The 23,939-nt window shown below is 51.9% G+C and overlaps 1 protein-coding gene across 3 annotated transcripts in view; it reads left to right on the top strand.

Annotated features, from left to right (window-relative positions):
* The window catches only part of BCL11B (BCL11 transcription factor B), a 92,454-nt gene that overhangs the window by 9,289 nt on the left and 59,226 nt on the right, over positions 1 to 23,939 (top strand). For 2 of the 3 annotated variants that reach the window (XM_030883406.2, XM_030883404.2), the window contains exon 2: positions 4,244 to 4,609. In XM_030883406.2, coding sequence (XP_030739266.1) covers positions 4,244 to 4,609 — 366 coding nt within the window. Of the gene's footprint in view, positions 1 to 4,240; positions 4,610 to 23,939 lie in introns of all 3 variants that reach the window. The other variant, XM_060293668.1, reaches the window with a different exon arrangement.

The raw sequence follows: 23,939 nt of genomic DNA, 5'->3' as shown, positions 1-23,939 counted from the left end.
GGACCAAGTGCTTCCTCGTCCACTTAACAACAACGTCCATTATTATCTGCGAACCCTGATTTCATTGCTTCTGAATGCATTTATCAGCTGGGAGGAGGCCTCGCCTTGTGAATTAAATGTGGTTTTGTTGTAAAGGAAAATTACAACAAATGTATAAGTGTGTGTGTGTGAATACACGTTTGTCCATGTGCTTTCGGACGTCACATTTCAGGACCCACCCCAATCTGATACCTGACGTTTAAACAGGTCGTCTGCTGCATTCATTCATTTTTCCTCCTAATGAGTCAAACATTTTAGCGATCCCTCTACTTTATTCAGCTCGTACTAGTGAGGGCAGCAGTATTTTCCAGGGCTGCCTGACACTCGGGGAGCTTTGCGTGAAAGCAAAAATCCTCTCGCGGGAAAGACCTCATCTTCGCCTTCTTTTTTTGAAGAAGTTTGCCGGACAGGGCAGCCTGAGGGACTGGTTTGTAGGGTCTGGGAATTTGAAAGGCTGTTTCGTTTGTATGTGGCTTTTCACTTTTCTGGTGCTTTCTCATCGCTGGGTGCCTGTCCCAGCAGGGGCCGGGTTCTCTGAGGCTGTGTGGGCTCCATCGAGGTGCCCACAGGTCAGAGGAAGGAAGGTTCTGGGGTGGGGGCCAGGCCCATCTCACTTTGCCCTCCTCTGAGCTTGGGCAAGTGGTTCTTTCTCCTTTTATTTCTTCTGTGAGGGACAGGGTTCTAAGAAGGGACACACACACAGACACACACACGCACACACATGCACCCCACACGCCCAGCTCGGTATCCGCCTGCCAGCGGAAGTGAAACCACAGCCCTTTGGGGGTGTCTCCGAAGGCCTTGAACATGAGATTCAGCAAGCTGTCTTGGTCCACCTGCTCTGGCCTAGAAATTTGACAGTTTTGGGGTTCGGGGTGACGTCGCTACCTTCCTGGGAAGCGCCTCCTGAAGAGTCAAAGCCCAGAGCTCCCCATGCCAGGGGCTGGGCAGAGGGAACCCCATTATTGGAGTTGGGTGAAAACCCCTGTCATCCTAAGGAGTTTTACTTTCAGCACTGCAAGTGGGGAGGGGGGGAAGGGGATTTTTTTGTGTTTCTTTTTCTCCTGCACGCCCTTGGAGGAGGCAGTGAGCTGGACCCGGGGTCTGGAGACCCGAGTTCAGAGCCGTCTGCAGGATGGGACGCCAGCAGCGCCTGGCTGCTCAGGCTGGTTGGCTGGAGGGAGAAATTAGACCTGCAGCCCAGTGAACGGCTTCGGCTATTTTCAAACTCAATTACTGGGGCTCACAAGGGCTTGCTGCGTGAGGAAAGTGAAAAGGCAGAGGCCGCCAAATAAAGGAAAGAATACCAGATGCTACCCAAAACAGCAAAACAAAAAAAAAGGAGAAAAAGGAAGAAGTACTGGTACAGAGTCCTTAGCAAAAGATGGAGGGGCGAGGGAGGGATACTTATGAACAGGTGACCTTTGCTCATTTTTAAATTCGTCTGTGTTTCTTTTAAAAGAGAAAAGAAATTTGAAATTATGTAGCTTAAAACCTCCCAACAGAGAGGAGATATTCATGCTTCTTCCCAAAACTCCCACCAGGAGTACGGATGGACGGACTTGGCTGAAAAAGTTAATGAAAAGCAAAACCAAGCAAAACCAAAACAAGGAAACCAAAGATGAAATTAGACGGCAGAAAACACCTCCCCATCCTCAGAAAGGATGATCAAGTTGGGATTTGGATGGATGAGCTGTTGTCTTTGTTTATTTTTATCAAATGCCCTTATGGAGGCAGCCGGCTGCCAGGCCCGCTCAGGAGGGCCCGGGTACCTCCACAGAACTCACCCCTGTTTCATTTGAATTCTCAATTTCATTTTGTCCTTTTTCTTTCGCATTTTAGCGCATTTCCTTTGTGCCTCTCTCTCTCTCTCTTTTTAACAAAACAATATTTTGACATTCTCTCCCCATTTATTAGAGTTCCTTTTCTAGAAATGGCCTACAATACATCCTTATATTTCTAAAGAACTGTTTTCACAGCCCTCTCCTTTGGCTCTGAAATTATGTATATGTAATTGGTAATTAAAGGTGCGAGCTTTTCAATATAAACAGTATTGCTCAATGTTAGATCATTAAAGGGGAAAGAGGCACTGAATAATTACCTTTTACATTCTGGCAAACCGTTCGCAGGAACCTGGAACCCAGTGCCCCCTAGAACCACTGTTCGGCGTGAGGGTTGTGATTACATTTTAACCATAGCAAAGCGTCTTTTCATAAAATAAATTGGTAAATGAATCATGTAGCATTGTCTTCCAACTCTTTTTAAAATAAACCCCGATTTCTTTTTAAAGTGTAATTAGTGGTTTCTGGGGCTGCCTTTGTGCACTGTTTCTCATACCTTATAGGTTCTTTTTGTTAGAGGTATGCAGACGAGAGATTTCGGATTTCCTCATCTGCGGGGTGTTTCTGTGCGGTCACATTTCCAGTGCGTTTCTACGTGTAATTCATCGAGGGTTCTGTCTGCTTTTCTATAAGCACAGGCGGGATCTCAAATTGTCACTTCCCTTCTCAGCAATACCTGTGCACTGACCCGTGCATGCCTAGTTCATACATGTTACATGTGCCGTCTATCCGGTCTTATACATGGACTCTCACAGGCCCTGGAGAAGCTTGTATTCAGAAAATACAGAGCAGTGATTTATATGTAGGATGGAAGATGCCACAGAATTTTTTCCTTAAATTGTCTGTTCTTTGGCTCTGACCCGTCAATAACTTCACTGCCACGGAATGTGTTTTCCCCCATTCCATTTCTTCCCTCTGTTCTGTGGTTTTCATTATCCTTTCCTAAATACCGTACAACAGAAAATGTACCTGCCTCCTCGGGTTTCAGACCTCTGGCCGCCCTCTTGCTTCTCTGAAGACCCTGCCGCTTGTGCTATCTACATGACGACTGACATTTGCTCTCGAAAAATTCCACCCCGAATTTGCTCAGACCCCGAGGAAGGATGCAACCTCACTGTCCGCGTCCCTTATTTATGACAGTTTCGGCTGCCGTGTCTCCCAGTTTTCCCTGAGGGGGTTGCTGCGTTTTGAGGCATTTATTAGCTTCAAAATAGTTGGGTCCCGTGCCCCCTACAAAAAAGAATGAAAGGAGATATATCGGCTGCTAAAGAAATATGAAAACGTACAGCCCGTTGAAAGTGTGGTTCGTCCTCTGCCAAGAAATGCTTTTGTAGTCTGAAGAATTATTTTTTTTTTCTTTTCTTTTTTCTGGGAGTGACAATAAAACCAACAAACAAAAAAGGACAGTGGGGAGTTGGTGAGTGTCGGGAAATCTACAAAGCAATGGAAGGCTGACCGGGAGCAGAGTGTTTGGCAGGAAAGCGGGCTCCCGCTTTCAGCCAGCCAACTCCCAGCGTCTCTTCCCTGCATTTTTCTTTTTTTTTCTTTCAATATTTCTTTTTGAACCAACGCTCACTTGTTGCTTTCTGAGCCCGTGGGTTCCTTTCTCTCGCAAGGACTGGCCCTGGGACGCCCGTCTGGGTTTCTGTTTTCTTGTCTGGTGTGCAGCCAGGTCTCAGGTAGAGGAATGCAAGCAGGACTCTTATGAATGGGGAGGACGTGAATGAAAGGTGGGAGGGAAGAGAGGGGGCAGCCTGAGCCTAAGCGGGGAGAGACAGCTCTGGCTCCCGGTTCTCAGCCTTGGCCGCCCATCGGAGTCACCTGGGAATCTTACAAAAAAAAAAAAAAAAGGAAAAGACTGATTGATGTTTGGCTCTCAGTGTAGTTGGTCTGGGGTGCAGCCTGGGTGTCGGGGGTTTTCAAAGCTCCCAGGTGGTTCTTAGATGTTGCAGAGTTTGAGAGACACCTCTCTAGACGGCCCAGTCTCTGGTGAAACCAAGATGTGTGTGGATATGCGGGTGGTCATGTGTGTGTGTCCCTATGCTGAGTTGGTGGTGGTGGGGGAGGCGGAATTGGCAGGAAATAAACTAGAAAGCAGTAAGATCAGTACCACTTAAGCAGCAACCTCTGGGAGCTGCAGCGCTGCTCCGGGAGCCTCAGTTTGCCCATCTGTTGCACGCAGGATGGCGAACCCCCTGCCTCCAGGAGTTGTGGGGAGGACGTGGTGACGTCTAGCATCCTGCAGCGGAGGGGCCTGCCTCTTGGTGGGGAAGGGTTGGAATGAGCGCTGGGTGCCTGTGATTGCCTAAGCCCATCTTGTCTTCTCTGCCCCCCCCCTCCCTTCTCCTTTCTCTCTCCAGCAGAGCCTGAGCATGTGGAGGCCACCATCCTCGAGGAAGATGAGGGTCTGGAGATAGAGGAGCCCAGCAGCCTGGGGCTGATGGTGGGGGGCCCCGACCCTGACCTGCTCACCTGTGGACAGTGTCAGATGAACTTCCCCCTGGGGGACATCCTGGTTTTTATAGAGCACAAGAAGAAGCAGTGTGGCGGCAGCCTGGGTGGCTGCTATGACAAAGGCCTGGACAAGGGCAGCCCGCCGCCCTCCTCACGCTCTGAGCTCAGGAAAGTGTCCGAGCCGGTGGAGATCGGGATCCAGGTCACCCCCGACGAAGATGACCACCTGCTCTCACCCACGAAAGGCATCTGCCCCAAGCAGGAGAACATTGCAGGTATGGAACGTTGCACTCGTCTGGCCGCTGCCGAAGCCACCTCTCGGGTCCCAGGCCTGCCCTCGCCCCTCGCACTGCGGGGGGGCTCACCCTCTGTCTGAGGGTGCTGGTGCTGGGAGGGCCCGGGGGCTACCAGGACGGGGCCACAGGTGGGCTCGCCCTTGCCGTCCAGTGACCCTCGGGAGGAGACGGGCCTGGAGCTCGGAGAGGCCCGGTGGGCTGATGGTGGTCACTGTGCTTTTGGCCACAGGCTCCATGGTGGGGCCTGATCCGTAGGCGGCTAGGAGGACAGGATGGACGTTCGGAAGGCTAGCTGGCCCTCCCTTTGCAGGCGTTCTTGGCCTAGTCTCTGGCTTTGGAAGCAGATAGTCTTGGGTGGAATTCGTTCTTCACAACTTGGACAAGTCAGTTTCCACATCTGCGCAGTGGAGCGAATGAGACCCATCTCGTCGGGGTGGTTGTGAGGCTTTACGAGATGTTGCGTGTGGGTGGGGCCTTCACTTCTCCTCTGCTCTCTGGCCTCCGTTTCCCATCTGTCGAAAGAGGCTCCTTCTGATGTTGCCTGGTCCTAGGCGTAGGTCTGGGGAGGGGCCTGTGAGAACTTGCTGGAGCAGGTGCCCCTTGGGGGAGGTTGGCCGTCCCTTCTGCCATGCCCACTTGGCCGGTCATCTGGACAGCTGGCTTTTAGCACCTGAAGCACAGGTGTAGAGGCTTGCGTCCTCGGGCAGGTCGGCTTACGCATCAAGTCCTCTCCGGGTCAAGGTCACGGCGCACCAGAGCCTCTTGCAGGGAGCCTGTGCTCCGTGCAGCCCGGAGTGTTTGCTTCCGGTTCATACTTCTGAGCTCAGGGCCCTGGCTGGCCTGTGTTTCCTAGAAACAGCAGTCTGTCCTGCAGCAAACACTATCGGAGTTCGTGCAGGTGAGGATTTAGACCCTGCCGATAGACTTTGGACTACCTTCAGGGTCAGAGCCTCAGTTTCTCCACGTGTCACCAGGAGGGACGATCCCGGCAGGCCTGGTGTGTGGGTTAAAGGAGCAGAGCTCCACAAATGCTTTGCTAGTGGAACTTTTCTCCTGGGGGTCCCTTCTGGTGTGGCAGCGCACAAGCAGCTGCTTGGCTGGAAGTTTGTGTGTCCATCTCCACCGTGTCTCGGTCCAAAGCAGACTGGGTGGACTGAGGCTTTGGGTGGTCCTTGTGGGGTGAGCCTGAGGGAAGTGGGGCACTCTGCTCCCACGGGTGAGATGGGCGGGCATGGCCAGGAACCCCCCATCACCCAGCAGGCAGTTAGGCTGATGCAGCAAGCCCAGCTGCTCTGTGGCAACCACCTGGCAGCTCTGTGACCTTGGGCCTCCCTTTGCCCATCTGTACAGTGGGATTAATGGACTCTCTCTCCTGTGAAGAGACTGCGGTGGTGTGCAGATTCCTGCAGGCACCGGCTGGGCCCTGGGGAGACCCCGTCTAACCAGACTGGCCTGTGCGGCTGGCCTTCTTGTGGGTGTCCTAGCACAAAGTCTCCCACACTCTTAAGTTGCCAAGGGCCTTGAGAAAAGTGTCTGACATGTTCAGGCCAAAGTAAACCCTGGTTTCTCAGAGCACCGTGTAGATCTGAGTGCTCCTTCCTTAGGGCCAGAGCCACGATCCACAAAGGTGTTGGGCCCCTTTTGTCTGTGTTTCTTTTCTTTGCCTGGCGCTAGAGGGATAGTTCTCACCAGTGGTATAAACACCTAGCATCAGTGCACACAGACCTTTCAGGGTGGCTTCTGCCCATGAGACGGTCCCCTATTCATGTTGCAGTGGAAGGGCTTTCTTCCTGCTTTCTCCAGAACCCATCCGAATCCTCATTTCGCATTGAAGGTATTTTCCAACGAGAGGCTGCAGATCATTGTGGGTAGGTTTGTTTGTTTGCAGATCATTGTGGGTAGGTTTGTTTATGATTTCATAAACGTTAATCTTCAAGGCAGCTTTGTCCTCTCCCCCCTGTCCCCCCGTCCCCCACCATCCCCCCCTTTTTTGGGTTGTAATACTGCAGTGGCCTACAGTATTTTTATTCTATGTGTGACGAAAGATATTCTTGGCCCTTTCTGTTCAGCAACAGGACGAATGGATTTCTTCATTCTTGAAGAAATATGTAAAATAATCTCTTAGAAGCCTAAAGAGATATGTTTGTTCAAAGCATTTAAAATGTTATTTAATCGAAAGCACAAGACAGTCTCCATGCTGTGTCAGCTGAAGACGACCATTCCATTTTAACAGCCCATCATGCTCTTTCCTTCCCAGTTTCCCTTTCTGCTTTTTCCCCTCCCTACTTTGGCACCAACTTTTCTTTTCTTTTTTTTTTAATAAAAAGGAAAGATTAAAGCACAAAACTTCAGTGGCTCCAATGTATAGTCATTTACTATGGTGGGAGCATTAATTATTTTAGCTTAATTGAATTCTGAGGACTGCAGGAGTTGCATTTTTGTAGACAAGCCCTGTTTATTATTTCTCTGTGTAGATTAACAGTAAAGGAAACACAGATAACTTTCAGTTATTTATTGTAAAATAAATGTGTCAATTCATGTGCAAAGCAAGCTGCTCAGAGATAATTGAGTCTTTATATTTTAAGAGGGGGACTAAGAATTACAGGCGCTTCTCCACCCGGGCTTCCGGAAATCCACACAGCTGCTGCCCCGGCCGCTGGCACCGCTGGCCTCGCCCAGGCCTCTCCTGTCCCTGCTCCCCGGCCGTGGCAGGGGCATGCTCCGGCCAGTCCATGCTCCGCTGTTGTCCCCAGAGCTGGCCCCGCTCGGTAGCTGGTCAGGGCGGGGAGGGCTGATCCTCGGGACTCCGCCTCTGGCTTGGCTGTCTGAGGCGAGGTGCCCAGGTGGTCGTGAGGGTCCCGCCTTTCCTGGAGCCCACAATCTGAGTGTGGTCCAGACAGGCAGGTCCCAACTCTCCTCCTGCCAGGTGCTTCTAGAGGCAGGGCTCCAGAGATGGATGGGCAGGGCTGGCCTGTAAATATGTGGGATCCCTTCCACCGTTAAGGGCATCCCCAGGGTGAGAACTGTGTGGGAATTCCGTAGATCATGACACCAGGGTTGGACCCTTTCTTGGAGATGGTATTCTGGAGACGGGTATAAAAGAAATAGTTAATTCTTCCTTTTTTATTTTTTTTAATGATAGAGAAGTAGGAGAGTAGAAGGAGGACGTTTCTGAAGCCTTGTCTCCTGGAGGATATTCATTCATTCATTCATTCATTCATTCAACCAACAACTGAGCACCTACTGCCGTTCCCCCACCCCGGACATCCCCACCTGAAAGAACATCCAGGGGGTGGGAGCATGTGGGAGGATGGCCATCTGGGCCGCTGCTCTGTCCCGCTTGGGGGACACGGCCGGAGTGTGAGCGGCCCTGCCCTTGATGTGTGCGGTCGAGGCCTGGGGCGCTGCTCCTTGACCATGAGCTGCGGGTGGAGGAGGTCCCTGGAGCTTGTGTGCAAGGCGCATCTGCAGACAGAGGGCTGGCATGGGTCAGAGGTGAGGGCTTTGGCTGGAGACCTGACTCAGGGGCAAGCATCGGATACATGTCTGCCTGAATAGCAGTTCTTTACGTTTCTCAAGATCCCTTCGTGCTGCATTCTCCCTGCCTCTGTGGAGGGTTCTGATGGAGCTGGGGGACCCATGCATCAAGGGGAGCAGGAAGAGGAAAGCCTGGGAGGGGAGATGAGTGGGGCCCAGGCTTCGCCAAGAGCATGAGTCTCTGAGCTGTTATCTGGGATGGGCATCCTGGGAAGGGGTGAGGAGAAGGGGGTATAGGGGTGTCCAGGTTTGCGGCCTCCACTGGAGAGCCCAAGTCTGCGCCCCACCCTGCTGCTTGCCGGCCCCTCGCATTGTGAGTTGACCTTCTGAGCTGCAGCTTCCTCATCTGGGAACCTACCTGACAACACTCATGGCGTTTAAATGACATGTGCCTGGTGCACGGTGCAAGTACTGCAAATATGAACACCCTCCCCCTTCCCTCACGGATGCTCTGCTCTCTCCCTGGCTCCGTCATCTCCTGGTGTTAGTACTGTAGGTCTCCCTGGGATCGGGGAGAAATTTCCATGGGGTTCTGAGGATGCCATCATCAGAAACAACCTCAGGACGACTGTCCCGTCTGGTGTGTCACCCCTCCTTCCCCTGTCTCCAGTCACATTACTGTCATATGGTGACAGCTCTGAGGGCGGGTCGCCCTGGGGGTAGGGTCCGGGGGCGGGGGGGGGGGGGTTGAAGGAGCACAGGCTCTGCTGCCAGTCGGCCAGGGTGGGATTTACGCGCTCACCCAGGCAAGTCACTTTACTTTTCTGGGCCTCAGTTTCCTTGTCTGCACTTACTTTTTTGGCTTCAGCTCAGAATTCAATGAGGTGAGGGTGTTAAGCGCCCACCTAGCACAGGGTCTGGCCTTGGATAGACCACTGAGAAGTGGAAGCATCTAGAAATCTTTTAAAAGAGCGTGGACCCTGCCTGGTGGCATAAGGTGCTTGCTTTTCTAAGTCAGAACCTTGAAAACTTACTTTGGATATCTCTCTCAGCCGTTCTCTCCAGATTCCTCCTTAGAATTCCTATTTTATAGCCCCCGATCACAGGTATTTTATTTTTGCATGTTATCACCCCTTCCGTAACCGAAAGAAGCTATCACGGAAGGAGCGAGCTATCAGCTGTCAGAAACACGTTTGCCTTTTGCCGTTTTTTTTTGTTGTTGTTGTTGTTTTTTTTTTTGCTCCTCCTCCAGAACCCCAAATGTCAGATTTCTGGAGAAATGCAGGAGACAGGCAGTGGGTGACAGGACGTGGCCGGTCCCCCTGGGCTGGAGGTGGCGGGCAGGTCCTTGGTGTGACGGCCCCACCCGCTCTGTATGTCTTTATTGGGAACCCGGGAAGGGCCGGGGGTGTGTCTGCGGGTAGGGGGTGGGGTTCACGTAGCAGGCAGGGCACAGACCAGAGCTTTGGTTTGGGGTCCCAGTGACAAAATGCGTTGCAGAAAAGGGCTTCTGCTCAGCTGGAGGATTTACGTGCTGCTCTGAGAACGTTTGCTTCAGACTGTAAAACATAAGTAAGTGTGAAGAGAAGAATATTAGCTTGGCCAGTGGGAGGAACTAAATAGCTTGCTTGTGCTGGAGACTGGAGATAAACCCCACTTGCAGGTTGTCTTAAAAAACTTGCATTTGATATATTTATATTTTCCCTTCAAATTAAGATTAGTGAAATCCGTGTGTGCTGGGGCCTGGATTATCTTTTTTATTATTAAATCGTGACAGCTAATTACTAGTTCTGTCTGCACCAAGGAGTCATGGAGTGTTCTAGACATGGCCCTGGGCTCCGGCTGGGGTGCTGGGCATTGCAGGGCTGACCTCAGAGCTTGGGCAGGGCCTGTGGGTTGTGGGGAAGAGGGGGCCAACTTGGTCACCCACACCGTGTCAGGTGCTTTTCTTGGGTTATCTCACCTTGAAATAGACGTCAGTCTTGAAACAGATACCATTAACCCCACTCTGAAATCTAGATATTTCTAATTCCACTTTGAGCTGGGGCTCAGAGAGGTTAAGGGACTTTCCCGAGGTCACACAGCAAAGTGGAATCAGATTCAGGTCTGCTTGGCTTCTTCGGATAGCACAGGGTGTGGAGGCCTTGAGGGAGAAGAGGTATTCTAATTCTGCCTGGCTGGTGGAGCCATTGGTGGCAGGCACTATCTCTAGACCCCATTCAAGGAGGTCTTTGAAGACTGTCCCGGGTATGACACTTGGAGATACTGCCAGGAGGCCTCAGGCCCCCAGAAACCTTGATGCACAGTCCCAGGCATCTTCATACAGTTGCCCATACTTCCTGGTGAAGGTGGCAGAAAAGCAAGCAATAAAATGTGAATTCAGATGGACCAGGGCTGGAATTTGGGTTTTGCCAGTGACTTGTATGACCTGCAGCCAAATGTTCACTTCTCCAAATGTGTTTGCTGTACAATGGAGATAATCTTTCTTACCATTCAGGCTTGTTATAAGGTTTGGTTTAGACAATGTATGCATATAATAGGTCCCTGTAGATTCTTAACTGTTAATACTAGAGCTGCCAGTGGGGTGCATGGGGGTTCTGGCCTCCTGGCCTGAGCTGGAAGGATCTCTTTGCTGATTCCCCATTCTTGCCTATTACGGGACTTGTCTGAGCTTGTGTAACTGGTTGCTGGCGGGGCTGAGTCCAGACCCCGTTTATCTTGAATAGGGACAGGTGACCTTTGGCCACACCAGGCTGCCCAGCCCTGCGGCTTGAGGCAAGCCATTTCCCCTCACGGAGTCCTGGTTTCCTCACCTGTAAACGGGGGGTGAGTGGTCCCTGTCCTGCTGGCCTCCCAGGGAGGCAGGAGATGGCAGGTACCTTGGTAAACTGTCCAAACCATGGCAAAGAGTGTCAGCAGCTACGCAACATGACTGTAGCACAGAGTCGTAGTTGGAAGTCGTATTGAATTAAGAAGACATGAAATACCGGTCAGCTAGAGGGTCATTGTTTTCTCCCCTTTTTAGGTCTTGGACCTTATTATCTGTGACTTATATAGGTGGATCCCTGCTTCCAGCAGTAGGGCAGGAAGGGAGAAGGAAAGTAAAGCAAGAGAGTGAGAGGAAAAGGCACTGGGCTCCCAAGCAGAGAACCTAACCAGCATTCAGCCTCAATTATTATTATTATTATTATTATTAGGGTTTTTATTTGACAATAAATAGTTAGTAGTTGACTTAAGTTTTTTATTAGGCATTTGACAGCTTTTCCCCCCCTAATTTTCGTGCCTGACTAAGGCATAACCAGCAGCTGTCGAATCTCTTTGGAGTGGGCTCTACGTCAGTAAGTTACATAAATAAGGCAGCCTGGCTGTCACCCCCTGCGCCCTTGGATTTCTCTTTTCACCGAGGAGACAGAAAGACTGAGTTTTTCATATTTGGATTTTTAATTTAACACATCCTTATTAGAACTTACAACATGCCAGTCACTGAAGGGTTTTGCACATATTAACTGATTTAATCCTCCTAGCAACCTCACTTTACAGAAGAGGAAACTGAAGCACAGAGACGTTAAGTCATTTGCCCAAGGTCACACAGCCAGTGAACAGGGGCCCATGGTGTAAACTCCGGCAGTCATGCTCTTTCCTGTGGTGAGGCATGGGCTGCCGGTGGTCATATTTCATCCCACGTTCCCATCCACTGTCTCTGCCCCACCAAGGCGGTAAATCAGATATTACTTTCATTTTGTAGACGAGGAAACTGAGTCCTAGAGACGTTAGGCGCCTTGCACAGCCACCCTGTGAGTCAGTGGCACGGTTGTGTCTAGAAACTAGGCTCCTGACTTCCAGCCAGTGACCTTCGCAGGGTGGCATGGGGTCCTCACCGGGTCATCTCCAGGGAGCCCAGGCCGCCCGGGGTTCATGTGGGTCTTTGTGGCTGACACGGGCCCCTTCTGCTCCCGATTTCCACCCTAAGGGTGAAGCTCCGTGATGGCCCCTGGGGTCTAGTGTGGGGTGCAGGAATCAGGACAGTGGACACCCCAGCCCTGTCTTAGGCATGTCTGTGTGCCTACCGCCATCTGTGCAAAAAAACTGTCTTGTTAGGAGCTGACCTCCACCCAGGGTAGGGTTAGTAACAGGCAGGTGAGCTTATTGGATGCAGTGTGGGGAGGGGCAGGCCCCAAACCTGTGGCCCGCATGCTGTGTGACCTTGAGCAGACCCTACCCCTCTCTGGGCCTGAAATTCCTTAGCCAAAATATGAGAAGGAGGCCCCAGTGGTTTCCGACAGCTTCCGGAGCCTGGCAGCAGGGTAGGGGGTGGACTCCAACTTTCCACCTAAATTCCCTTCCTTTTTTTTTTTTTTTTTAAAGAAGCCAAAAAGTTTAATTTTATTGAATAAAGCAAGTTTATTCAGGCACTTTCCTCATTTGTTACATATTGGGCTTGGAAGTAGGTTTTCTTTGAAGAAATTGGTGGCTGAAAATGAAAACTGTTACACTAAAGGATAAACAGGGTCTCCTTCTGCTCCAAGCTGTGAAGATTCTTCTGGGAGGATCTGGTGCACGCACTGTGAGACTGATGGAATTTAGGCTCGGGGTACCTTGAGTGCCCAGGCCCCTTCTGGGCACTGTCCCCACTGTTGTAGATATGGCTTGGTATTTGTTTTCTTGTTAAGAGGACCGCCCCGCATTGTATAAACCTCAGGTCCCACGGAATCTGGACCCATCCTGGCCCAGGCACTGCTAGGTGGCCGCCAGTGACCTAAGGGGCAGGAGTGTCAGCTTTGCTGGAATTGAGCCCAGGGAGGAGCTCCAGATGGCAGGGCGGGGTGGTTCAGGACTTGGAGGCCCTAAGCTGGACTCAGGGGAAGGGAGGCCTTTTTGGAGAAGGCAAGGCTTCGTTTTTGTTTTTTTGTTTTTTTTTTGCGGTACACGGGCCTCTCACTGCTGTGGCCTCTCCCGCTGCGAAGAACAGGCTCCGGACGCGCAGGCTCCGTGGCCATGGCTCACGGGCCCAGCCGCTCCGCGGCATGTGGGATCTTCCCAGACCGGGGCAGGAACCCGCGTCCCCTGCATCGGCAGGCAGACTCTCAACCACTGCGCCACCAGGGAAGCCCAAGGCTTCCTTTTATTTTGTTTTTAAGTGGGTGTCCTTAGGGCTGTCTTCCTGGTCTGCTGGTTTTGCTCTGCAGGCTCCCCTGCGTGGGGGGCGCTCAGGAAGGAGGAGTCTGTGCTGAGGCTAGGTGGGTGTGGGAGGGGAGGCCTGGGAGGGAGAGGTGGGACCACTTGAATGAGAGACAGGTCTGGGAGAAGAGCTGCCTGCCGCTGCTCAGACAGCATGGAAACTGGGACCCCAGGCTCCTTTGGGTGGCAAAACAGCTACAAAAGGGCCTTTCGTTGGACGTGAGAAGTCAGAATCCCCCCCTCCTGGTGTGGAGAGGAGAAGGCAGTTGTTTGGATGTACCACCAAGGGCGGGGTGCATCCCCCAGCCTGAGACAGCAAGCTGGTTCTCTAAGCCGAGGCAGTATTTGATCAGGGCTGCTGACCCTGGCTGAATACCCTGGGCAGCTTCCACCGCCTTCATGTTCCAAGTGTGGACACAGCCTTAGGTGTAGGCAGATGAATCCAGGCTCAAAGGTGCCAACAGGTGCGTGGGTCCTCGCCCACCCAAGAAGGACCCGCACGTGCAGAGCCCCGCGGCCTGACAGCCTCAGTGCCTGGGCTGTGATGGAGCACGAGGGAGGATGCCTGTCTAACCCAGCAGTGTCCAGAAAACAGGCTTGTTCTCCTGACATCAGGTACCAAGGGGATCCTTGAAAGTAGTGGAGGAAACGCTGGCTTTATTTCAAAGGCTTTTCTGGGCCAGAGCATGGCATCTGGAGAGCATAGCCCCCAGCTGGGTTCTAGGGGTCCTCCCCTGGGGCTGGGGGCCAGGGACTGCCTGTCCTGGGCTCAGTGTGACCACAGTCGTCTAGGGTTCTTCCTCTCCCTTAAGGAGAAACAGGACGGAGCTTTGATGACCCCCTCCCACCCCAGCAACTGGCTAAAACGTTTGAGGTTGGTAGACCCCACAAAACTAAGTTCTCCAAGGGAGACGGAGTGGATTCTTTCCCCCTCCCACCCCGAGTTCAAAGCCAGCCAATTAAGAAATCTAAACGGTGTGGTCTTCTCCCTGCATCACTGACATCACTGGCTTGTAAAACTTTCCCTGCAAAGGAGGCGAGGCGACTTTATTCGCTGGGAAAAAGAAGTATGTAATTTTCCTGACCTGGCCTGTGCTTCGGAGGGAAGGGGAGAGGAGACAAATGGGGCCTAAGACAGCAAACAAGGTCCACACTCTGGCGTCGGGGTCGTGCTGCCCGCCTGGAGCACGGCGGTTCCAGACACCGAAAGCAGCCTGCTGTGGGGATTGCCCGACTCCGAGGGGTTACGAGGCTGCCCTGCGCTTTGGGGCCTGGGTCGTTGGCGCGTTACGGGGGAGGGTGGGAAGATGGACACCTAAATCCTCCCAACTCTGAGACTGGATCCCTTTCTCCCGCTCCCATGAAACCAGCCGGCACCTGCCTCACCACGAACGCAATTTCCCATGTGTCCTGACGGTTACAAAGTGTAAGACTCCTTTGGCCGCCTCTCCGGATCTCCAGCGACTCCCCCACCCCCAGCCTAGTCCCCTCCCCTCCCCCCGACGGTGCCCACCACCTGCAAACCATCCCCTTCCCCGTGGGAGGGGGCGGGGACGGAGCGCCTCCTGCCACACCGGCGGGGGACTTAGGCCCCGCCCCCCGGGGCGGCCTCCAAGGTTGGGGTCCATTAGTCTCCCTTCCCTGCCAAGACCGGACACACAATGGTCTTCTCTACGGCGGGTGGTGCAGAGCTCAGGCAGGGGCGAGGGGGCGGCCGGAACCCTCCCCTCCCGCCCCTCCCCCCCGACCTCGTACGGGAAATGGGCGGACACTCTGGCAACTTCGTGACCGCTCCGGGGGCCTCCCCTGCGGTCGGTGCCCCTCTCCCGGCCGGTCCTGGTCCCGCCGGGGGTGCAGAGGCTCTGCTCGAGGGCCTTTGGGCGCGTCTGGCCCCCGCGGGGCAGCCGGGCTCGCCGACTCTCCAGCGGCCTCTCCGGTCTGCGCCCCGGGCGCGCGGCTGTGCGACCATCAGCCACTCCTTCCTGCCCTCCCGGCCCCCGGCCGCCGCCCACGTAGATTGTGTCTTCCAGGGGCGGGAGTGCCGAGGGGACTTAAGGCCCATGCATAATTCGGGGGCTTAATGGGCCAGCTGCCCGAGCTGGGCGGCGAGGGGCGGGCGGAGGCGCAGCTGACCCTGCCCGCGTCTGGCCTGGCCGGGAAGGCGCGCTCCTTTCTTCCTCCCGTGACAGCTCCCCTCCCCCTCTCGGCCCGGGTCCGTGGAAGGCGGGGGACGGGCGAGTCGTAGGGTTAGCCAAGGGGAGGGGGCTTCCTTCGCTCCTTCGTGCAACTTTTCCTCGGGGGCGGAGGCGTGCAGTGAATCGGAGACGCCCCAAGACCCGGCTCGGCTCCCGAAGGAGCCGGGGGAGTTGGAATGCAGGTTTCTTCGGAGCACTTTGCTGCCCTTGAGTCTTTCTTTCCGATATCCTCCCCCCTGGTCCCCGGCTCCGAAGCCGTCCGGCGAGCTCGCCCCTGGCCCCGGGCCAGCCCTCTTCCTTGGCAGCGCCCGGAGATGGATGGAGGCGGAGACCCAAGGTCAAGGGCGGGGAGGCCGCGGGCCCGGGGCCCCTTTGTGCGCGCAGGGCCGCCTTTCCTCCACCCGCCGCCGCCGCCGCCCCCTCCCCAGACCCCCCGGCGTGCGCCCGCGCTGGCGACCTTTCCGTGCGTGGGGAATTGCATTTCAGGACTCCTGAAAACTCCTGCCAGTGGACCCCTCTTTCCCAACCGCCGCGCGCGAGGGGCGGGCCTCCTAGGCTGGGGTGGCATTCCTTCCCTGGCGTTGGTGCCGGGTCTTGGGGGCGCCTGGGGATCCCCTCTCCTCCTGCCGCCAGTGCTCTAGAGGGTCGTGCCGCCCTCATCAACCCGCCTTGGCCCGGCCCGACAGAGTCCCACAGTTCCCTAGATCCAGGTGAGGCCCGGTTGGAAGGTGCCTCAAAGAGTTCCCTTGTGTCTTTTGTGTCCATCCCGGGCCAAAAGCCCTGTCCCAGAGTGGTTTTCTTTGGAGTTTTGTTTTGTTTTTGCGGGGGAGGAGAGGGAGTCTGCTTTTCTAGAGGGAATTCCTGGGGCTGGGATTTTAAAGCACTCAGGAACAAAAGTGTTTTCCCAATTGTGTGGGAATGGAACCCTCCACTAGAATGGGGCATAAAGCCTCCTGGAATTACAGGGAATTAATGTCAGTCCTTCTTCCAGCCTGACCTCTTACAATAACCCCCCCAGAGAGAATTTGAATGCAAATGGTCACCGTCTTAGGAGTCGCTCTTTATTTTTGCTTCCTAAAAATTGGCCTCCAATTGTTTAAAGCACTCCAACAGGCCCTTAAAGACCCAGAAAAGCATTGGTTGGACGCCCAATGTATTTACCACAAAGCTCTTAAGAGAATGTTCAAACATTTCCCCAAAGCTGCTGCTCTGGAAATAAAAATGTATGCTGTTTGCCTATAGAAGATTAAAAGTTTACCTTCACCGTGACAGCTTTTCTAGCTAGAACTGGAACCATGTCTCTATTTTCCATTATTCAGAAGTAGGTCTGAACCAAGCAGAATATATTTGCTGTAACGAGAGTCAAGGTAATTAAAAAAAAATGTATATACATATATATTTATGATGTGGGCTGGCGCAGATCATAACAGAATATTCGTATGGCACGTTCTGTGCTCTCAAAGGCTAAAGTGTTTTGTAAACAATGCTTTCATGGCATTTTGAGCAACAGTTGATCTCAGAAAATCTCAGATTTAGCTCACCCGAACTTCTGCTGAAGGCATCTGTCCATTTTTTTTTTTTTTTGAAAGGCCTACGGAAAAGGTAACAAATTCAACACTTGGGAACTCAAAGCTGCTGCCAGTCCTGGACAGGAAGGTTTTCATATCTGCCTGAACTTGCTCGTTGATTTCTCAGACGTCCGTTTATAACAGTTCTAACAAGATAGAATCTGCCTTTGAATATCTGTAAATATGGGTAGAAGATCACAGTCCGACACTCGTAAGGGTCCAAGACTGAAGGGGCAGATTCTCACGTGTGATTAATATTTATGTTACCGGATTCCTTTACAGAAAGAAACATGAAACACTAATTATGGGTGTGTATTCGAGGGGCCTCCTCTTGGGTCTCTGCAGTTCCTTTGGAGGGATGTCCATTTCAGGATTTTTGGAGACCAGGTGTGTGTGTGTGTGTGCGGGTGTGATTGTTCATGTTTGGCCTGCAAGACAGGTAAACGTGTGATTGGCTGATTTGATGGCTATCGCGGGGAGGAGGAGGCCACCTTATTTCTGTTTTCTTTATTTTGACGGCTTAACAATGATAAAAATTACGAGTGATTTCTCCCGCTAGTTTTTTGGTCAAGGCTTGGGGCAGAGTGGTAGAAGGTTCTCGTTCAGGATCCTCGAAGAGAGCTCGCAGCCCCTCTGGGTCCTCTCACTCCTCTGGAGGACACACACCTTTCAGTGTTGGAGTGGCAGGTGGGCTGCTTTTGCGGCATGTGGTTTTGAGCCGTGGGACAGGTCTGCGGGGCACAGGTGACTAGCCCTGCTTCGATCAGGAGCCACGTTCTGGAGATTGGCTTGCGAACGGGGGATTTTGTTGGCTGGATCGTGTGGAAATACCCGTGGAATTGGTAGCCAGAGGGATCCCGGGGAGGCCTCCTCCAGAGGTGCAGTTAAGCATCTTCAATGTTACTGCTGTGAGCAATCTAGATTTTCTTAGAGGATTTTCTGTGAGCATGGCCTCCCAGGCAGCACCTGAGTCTGGGTTAGACTTGTGATCAGTATTAGCTGTTGCTGTTGTGCTGGGGGCCGTGTTGAAGCATCCTAGATGTAGGCAAGGACCTGCAAGTCTGAAATGGGTTTGTTCCTAAAAAGCGCAGGGCAAACCAGTTCATCTCTTCCTTTCTTCATCTGTAAAATGGGGCTATCCAATTGTTTAATGCGCCTGCCGCCATCCAGATACGAGAACAAATCATTCTGGAGGAGTGAAGTAATTGCTGATTGCAAAGACATCATAAAAGTGTAAACTGTTCTTGTTTATTAGTCCATGGGGGCAGGGTGACTAATTTGCAAAGGAAAGGAATCAAATAGCTACTTGTGTAGCTTGTCGTTTTCAATGGGAGGGAGAAGAATTGGGAGATTTAGGAGGGGTATGAGGGGCAGGACTTGAATTTCCAATTTAGGAACCTAATACCGATAGGAAACACCTCTCCCCGTCCCCATTCATTTTAGGGAGCTGCCCCCTCTCCCTCAGCTCCTTGTTATTGTTGGGGACTGTCATGTGATTCAGAATCCTAATACAGAGTTGTTGTCCTTGGCCTGAATACACCAGAAAAGGTATCTTTCCTGACATTTGGTGTCTGGCCCCAAGAGAAGAGTGGAGGAATGTAGATTTGTGTTGGGGAAGAGTGCATACAGCAGGCAGCCTTTAAGTGCACAGTCTTGCTGAATGCAGGTGAGGAAGGAACTCAGTGCAGACCGGTGAGGAAATCCTCGGTTTGCTATACCACCACGTCACAAAGCTAACAAAAATTGGCATTTATGCCCACTGAGCACACAGCTGGCTGCACTGAAATGGTACCTTCACAGGGGAAATGGGAGGCCCCAAGTGTCCTGTTGGGGCTTCGTCTTACATTTTTGTTGCCGTTTTTCTTTTGAAGAGGCTTGGATTCTTTTTCCAGCAAATGCTGAATGACTTGAATTCGACTTTTAATAGGAATCACTTCTGGCAAAGGCCCCAAACCTCTGGCTTAGTTTTGCTAGTTGGAAAATACGGATGCTTTCTTTACGTATGTGGTCGGTTCACCCCAGGAGGGCTGAGACCCCAGGCTTGAGGGTTGGGGTCGGGGTGGGGGAGTGTGGCACTCCGCCTTCTCCACGGGGGATGCGATGGAGCCCTAGTTCCCTGGCATGGGCGTGGGAGCTGGAGGGGGCTGGAGGAGGCACGGCAGATCCCGTAGCCTGTGTTGGTGCAGGCTTGGAGCCAGAAGCTGTCTGGTGCTCCTTAATTGAATACAGAGCTCGGTCAATTCCACGTGGGCATGCAAGGGTGGGCAGGGAAGGCAGTGAGATTTCCCCCTGGACTTGGAAGCTCCGAACCTCCCAACCCGGAGGGCCTCCTTGCCGTTCCCTGCACCCAGCCCACGTGGTTTGCAAAAGAGGAAGGCAACTGTGGGGGGCTGGGGACAGGATCTCGCAGCTCCCATGTAAATATTGTTTGTATGAACTGGGTTTTCCATCTTTTGTTAGTGGCAGCTCGTTAATTAACCAGCAGATTACTGCTGCCTTCTTTTGACACATGCATATATTTTGGGGCTAAAGATTCTTGTTCTCCTAAAACTCTGAGGGGAGCCGTTCAGGAAGTCCTCGTCCAGGGCCGCCCCCCACTCCACGGTCCCCTGCTGTTCCCCCAGCTACCCGCACCCCCCGATTCTGTCCCATCCTCCCCACCCTTCCTTCAACCCAAGCGGTCTTGTAGCTGTGTGGAGGACAGACGTTAAACACAGCTAAATAAATCATGTTTACGCTTGGCGCTCTTGGTAGTGAAAAATCTGTTGGCTGTTTTTACTTCCTTATTTCTCAGCATTTGCTTCCTACCTGTTTTTGAGCACATGCCCAGAAATAGTAGTTTTGTCAAATGAGGGGATAATGCCAGCCAGCCTCTCTTGCTGCCAAGGAAGCTGCTGGATTTTGCAAAACAGAGTGACGTTTTTTAAGTGTCACTAATTTTTTTTTTTCTCCCCAAAGAAATTAGGATGTATTGTAGAATAAGGGTATTAAAATGCACTTAGGGAAGGGGAAAAAAAACCCCACTCAGTCACCTGCGCAGCACAGGGACCTGCGGCGAGCAGGCTCAGAAATCGTCTCACTTTTGTTTGCTCGGCCCGGAGAGCTGAGCCGGGTTCATTTCTGCCCCAAGACTTAATTTTCTCTGCCATTTTGGACGATGTGGTACAAAGATTTTTTTTTTTTTTTTCTGTTTTCGGGTTGGTGTTGTGTCTGTTTAGTTTCGGAGGCCTCCTGAGCAAGTGCTTTGCTGTAATCATCCTCTGAGGTGATAGCTCAATTCTTGTCCAGGTTCGGGGTTTGGAGCTTGTTGGAATTCTAGCTACACTATCGTTGTTTATATATAAGAACAGCTAGGGAGGCCTCCCTTCCTTTGGGTTTTTATCCATAATGTTGTTTGGGGGGTATCTGAAAAGTCATTTTCACGATGTGACGCTGTTTGCTGGGCAGAGAATTACGGCCGAATATAGACTAGAGATTAAAAACAATTTTTTTTAACAGTTTCAAATTCAAAACAATGGCACATAAATGTTGGGTGCTGCTTCCAGGAGTCTAGGCGGGTCTTATCAGGGAATCTTTGCAGTGCATTCAGTCTGAGGTCCAGGACATCAGCTCTGTTTCAGAGAGAGCCAGGGGAAAAGAAAATTACAACAAAATCAAAGTCAGCGTGCTCTGATTTCCCCCAATTTCTAATGGGAATACTCCGCAATAGAAATGATATTTCCATTGAGGACTGTACTATCGGTTTCTTTAATTACATTAAATGGCGGTGTAAACCTCAGCTGAACGTAAACCCCTGTTACAGCGACACCGGGAACGCGGCTAGATTGAATCGCAAGGAGCAATGTTATTGGTGTTAATGTGCTAACTATCTTTATTAAATTAATCTGGCGAAGTGTTAATTTTTACAAATTTTGTTGTGCACACACTGTACGTCACTGTTGGTGTGTTGGGAAAGGAAAATGATTTCACGTCGAAAAAGAAGAAGGTGGCTGTCAGACGGCTCCCTGAGAAGAAACATTTGTGATTTTCGCCATCAAATGCTACCTGCGCTGAAAGGAGGGCTCACAATATGTACATGAAATGCCATCTACATACAGAAAACTCAGTTAAAGGAAGTATTTTGTTGAAAGTAATTATAGGCCTGTTCAGTGTGTTTTAGTCAGTGACATTTCAGACTTGGCTTAGAAACATAAAGAGGCCATAGAAAGATTTTGTTCTTACGTGATGCAAAGAGTTGAACCTCAGTGTTTTATATGTCCATTAGCAAAAGGTGAAAAGAAATGAAGGGAGAAAAAGAAGATTCAATCAACAACAAAATGCAGGGGAGAGCTGGGTTTTTTTATTACAATAGTAGAGATCAATTGCATGTAACTCTAATAAATGCAGCTAAAACCAAAAAATGCATTTACACTGTAGCAGGGTTTTTTTTTTTTTTAATACAATTGGATTTTTTTCTTCTTCTTTTTCTTTCTCTTCCTCCCTCCCTCTCTCCCTTTATTATTTTTTAAAACATCCTTGTAATCGGGTTAAATTTCTAGTCCATCTAAAGCAAGGACCTCCACTGGCCCTTGTGGTTGCATGTTCCCTTACTGCCCAGGTAGAATTTTATGGTCAAAAAAAAAAAAAAAAAAAAAAAAGAGCTGAAAAAAAGGTTGGTGATACCTACATTCCTCAAATCCACAACTCCATCAACACCTGGAATTGTAATCCCTTTTCCTGCCTGCTCCTCTCAGACTGAGTCATCAGGGTAACCTCCTTGCTGGGCACCTTGCTGGGCATTCCAGTGGCGTGATGTTCTTTTCATTGGCTGGGCTGCCTTATTTTCGTTCTTAATTCTCTGGGATTCTCATAGTTCAGACTTTGTCCTGTGGTTCCACTGTGCACTCTGCACATGGCAAAGCCAGTGTTGGAGTTGGTGGGACCTGCAAACCACGACAACTTATGAACTCACCAGTTTGTAAACTAATGTGAGGGTTCAGTGTTCCCAGGCATCCCTCAGATACCAGGCCCAGTGGATGCTGGTGCGAAACAAAAATATGCCCTTAGTTTAAAACTCACTGTAGGCGCCAAATCTGAAGAATCACCTCCTGGCTTATTTCCCTTCATGGGACACGTGACTTCTGTCTTGACTGTGGATTTCCCCCTCCCCCCTCCCCCCAGGCTGAAATGAATGGGGACATGTCTAAGGCCTGCCTGGCCAAGCTGGTCGTTGGAGCTTGGCCATCTGGGAAAGGGCTGCAGGGTCCTGACCCCAAGTCCCAAAGTCTTCCTGCTTGAAATCCCAACGATTTAACCAGCTTCTGACTTCCACGTATAGACTGAGCTTCTTGCCCAGGGGTGTTTCACGAAGATACGTGCTTATGCTGTTTGTGGCTCCTGATACAGCCCAAGAGAAGATTCCTTGAGGATCTTGCATACATTGTGTTTTAGGGCAGAAACTGCTGAAGATGGAAGCCGCTACCCAGCTTCTGATCAGAAGGCCCAAATCAGGGGGAAAGGGGAAATTCCTCTGCTAGGTATTGGTCGGCTGTTTTTGCTGGTGAGATTCACAGAATCTGTCAACTCTGGTTTGTCCTTGGCCTCTATAGATTGCGTGGAGCGCATGCAGACATTTTAACATGCCCACATTGCTGATGTATGCGTGCCTGTGTGTGTGTGTGTATGCATATATGTACAATCTCTCTATAATAGATGTGCATGCATACATTTTTCTAGCTAGTGAGACACATGGTTTCACCTTCTGTTGTCCCCAGGCCTGCCCATTCCAGGATCGTGGGCTCCAATTTGGCCGACCCTTCCTGCTGAGGTCATCCCAGAGGACTCATACCTGTTTATCTGTGTGTGTCTCGAAGCCACAGTGCCTAGGCCTTACCTCCCGGCTGGAGAACAAGTGATTGTGTTTACTGGCATCCCAGCAGTTCAGAGAGCTCCAGGGATTTCCCCGAAAGACAGCAGAAGGAGAGTTGAAGCTGTGCACTTTCTCCTGCAGGTGCCCACTAGGGGTTGGCGTGGTCAGCCCGAGTACTTGCCCAGCTGCCTCCATCTTACCCCGAAACGGTTCCCAGAATATGGTTCAGCCACACCCTGCCTCCCCAGCCGTGCCTGAGGTTTCCTCTGATCCCTTACTGGACCTTTTGGAAGGGCCAGGGAAGGTTTTGGAATTTGTGATGTAACCTCACTGATCCTTGGCTCAGGGCGCAGGAAAGGGGATCTGCTGCCCTGGCGTATTTCAGCTGCTTGCATCTTGAGGAAACTGTGGTTGGTAGTCATTGGAACAGGTGCTTTTGGACCTGGCCAGGGGGTGCGCGTGTGTGCCTGCTTCTAACTGCAAGATGCAGCTGCCGGGGAGGGTGTTCCCTTTTCGAGCCCCGGTGGAAGGAGGAAAGCGGGTGTGGCGGTGTTTTTGGGGGGCAAGGTTGTTCCTGTGCCTCGCCTCTCCCTTTTCTGGGATGCATTAAATGTGCCGCGTACTGCAGAGCAAAAATAGTTGAAGTGGTGATTCACCGTGACAGATCTCAGGAGCACAGGAGGTGGGAGGCGCACCAGGGGGAGGTGGCCAGGCTTGGGGTGTCGGGAGGGCTGTGCTTCTGGCCTCCTCTCGGTGGCCAAGCCTTCTGGAGAATGTGGGTGCAGGAAGATGCCCTGGTGTTAACCCAGGGCTCTGGGCGGTCTCTGGATGTTCACTGGGGGAGTGGCAGTGGACCTGGCCTTAGGCCCAGAGACGTTCTTGCAGGCTCCTCCCTCCTGCTGCCCGGCACTGGGTACCCACGGTGTTCCTAAGCCCGGCCAGGCCCAGGCTGCAGGGAGGAAAGCCAAGCAGCCCCTTCCACCTGCATCGGAACCTCCACTCTCCCAGGCAGGCGAGAGGGCTGCTGTTGGCAGCATGCAGCC

The sequence above is a fragment of the Globicephala melas genome, chromosome 2 (genome assembly GCF_963455315.2).
Source record: "Globicephala melas chromosome 2, mGloMel1.2, whole genome shotgun sequence".
NCBI classification, from domain to species: domain Eukaryota; kingdom Metazoa; phylum Chordata; class Mammalia; order Artiodactyla; family Delphinidae; genus Globicephala; species Globicephala melas.
Note: the sequence above shows the minus strand (reverse complement) of the source record. Positions and strands in the feature narration are given on the sequence as shown.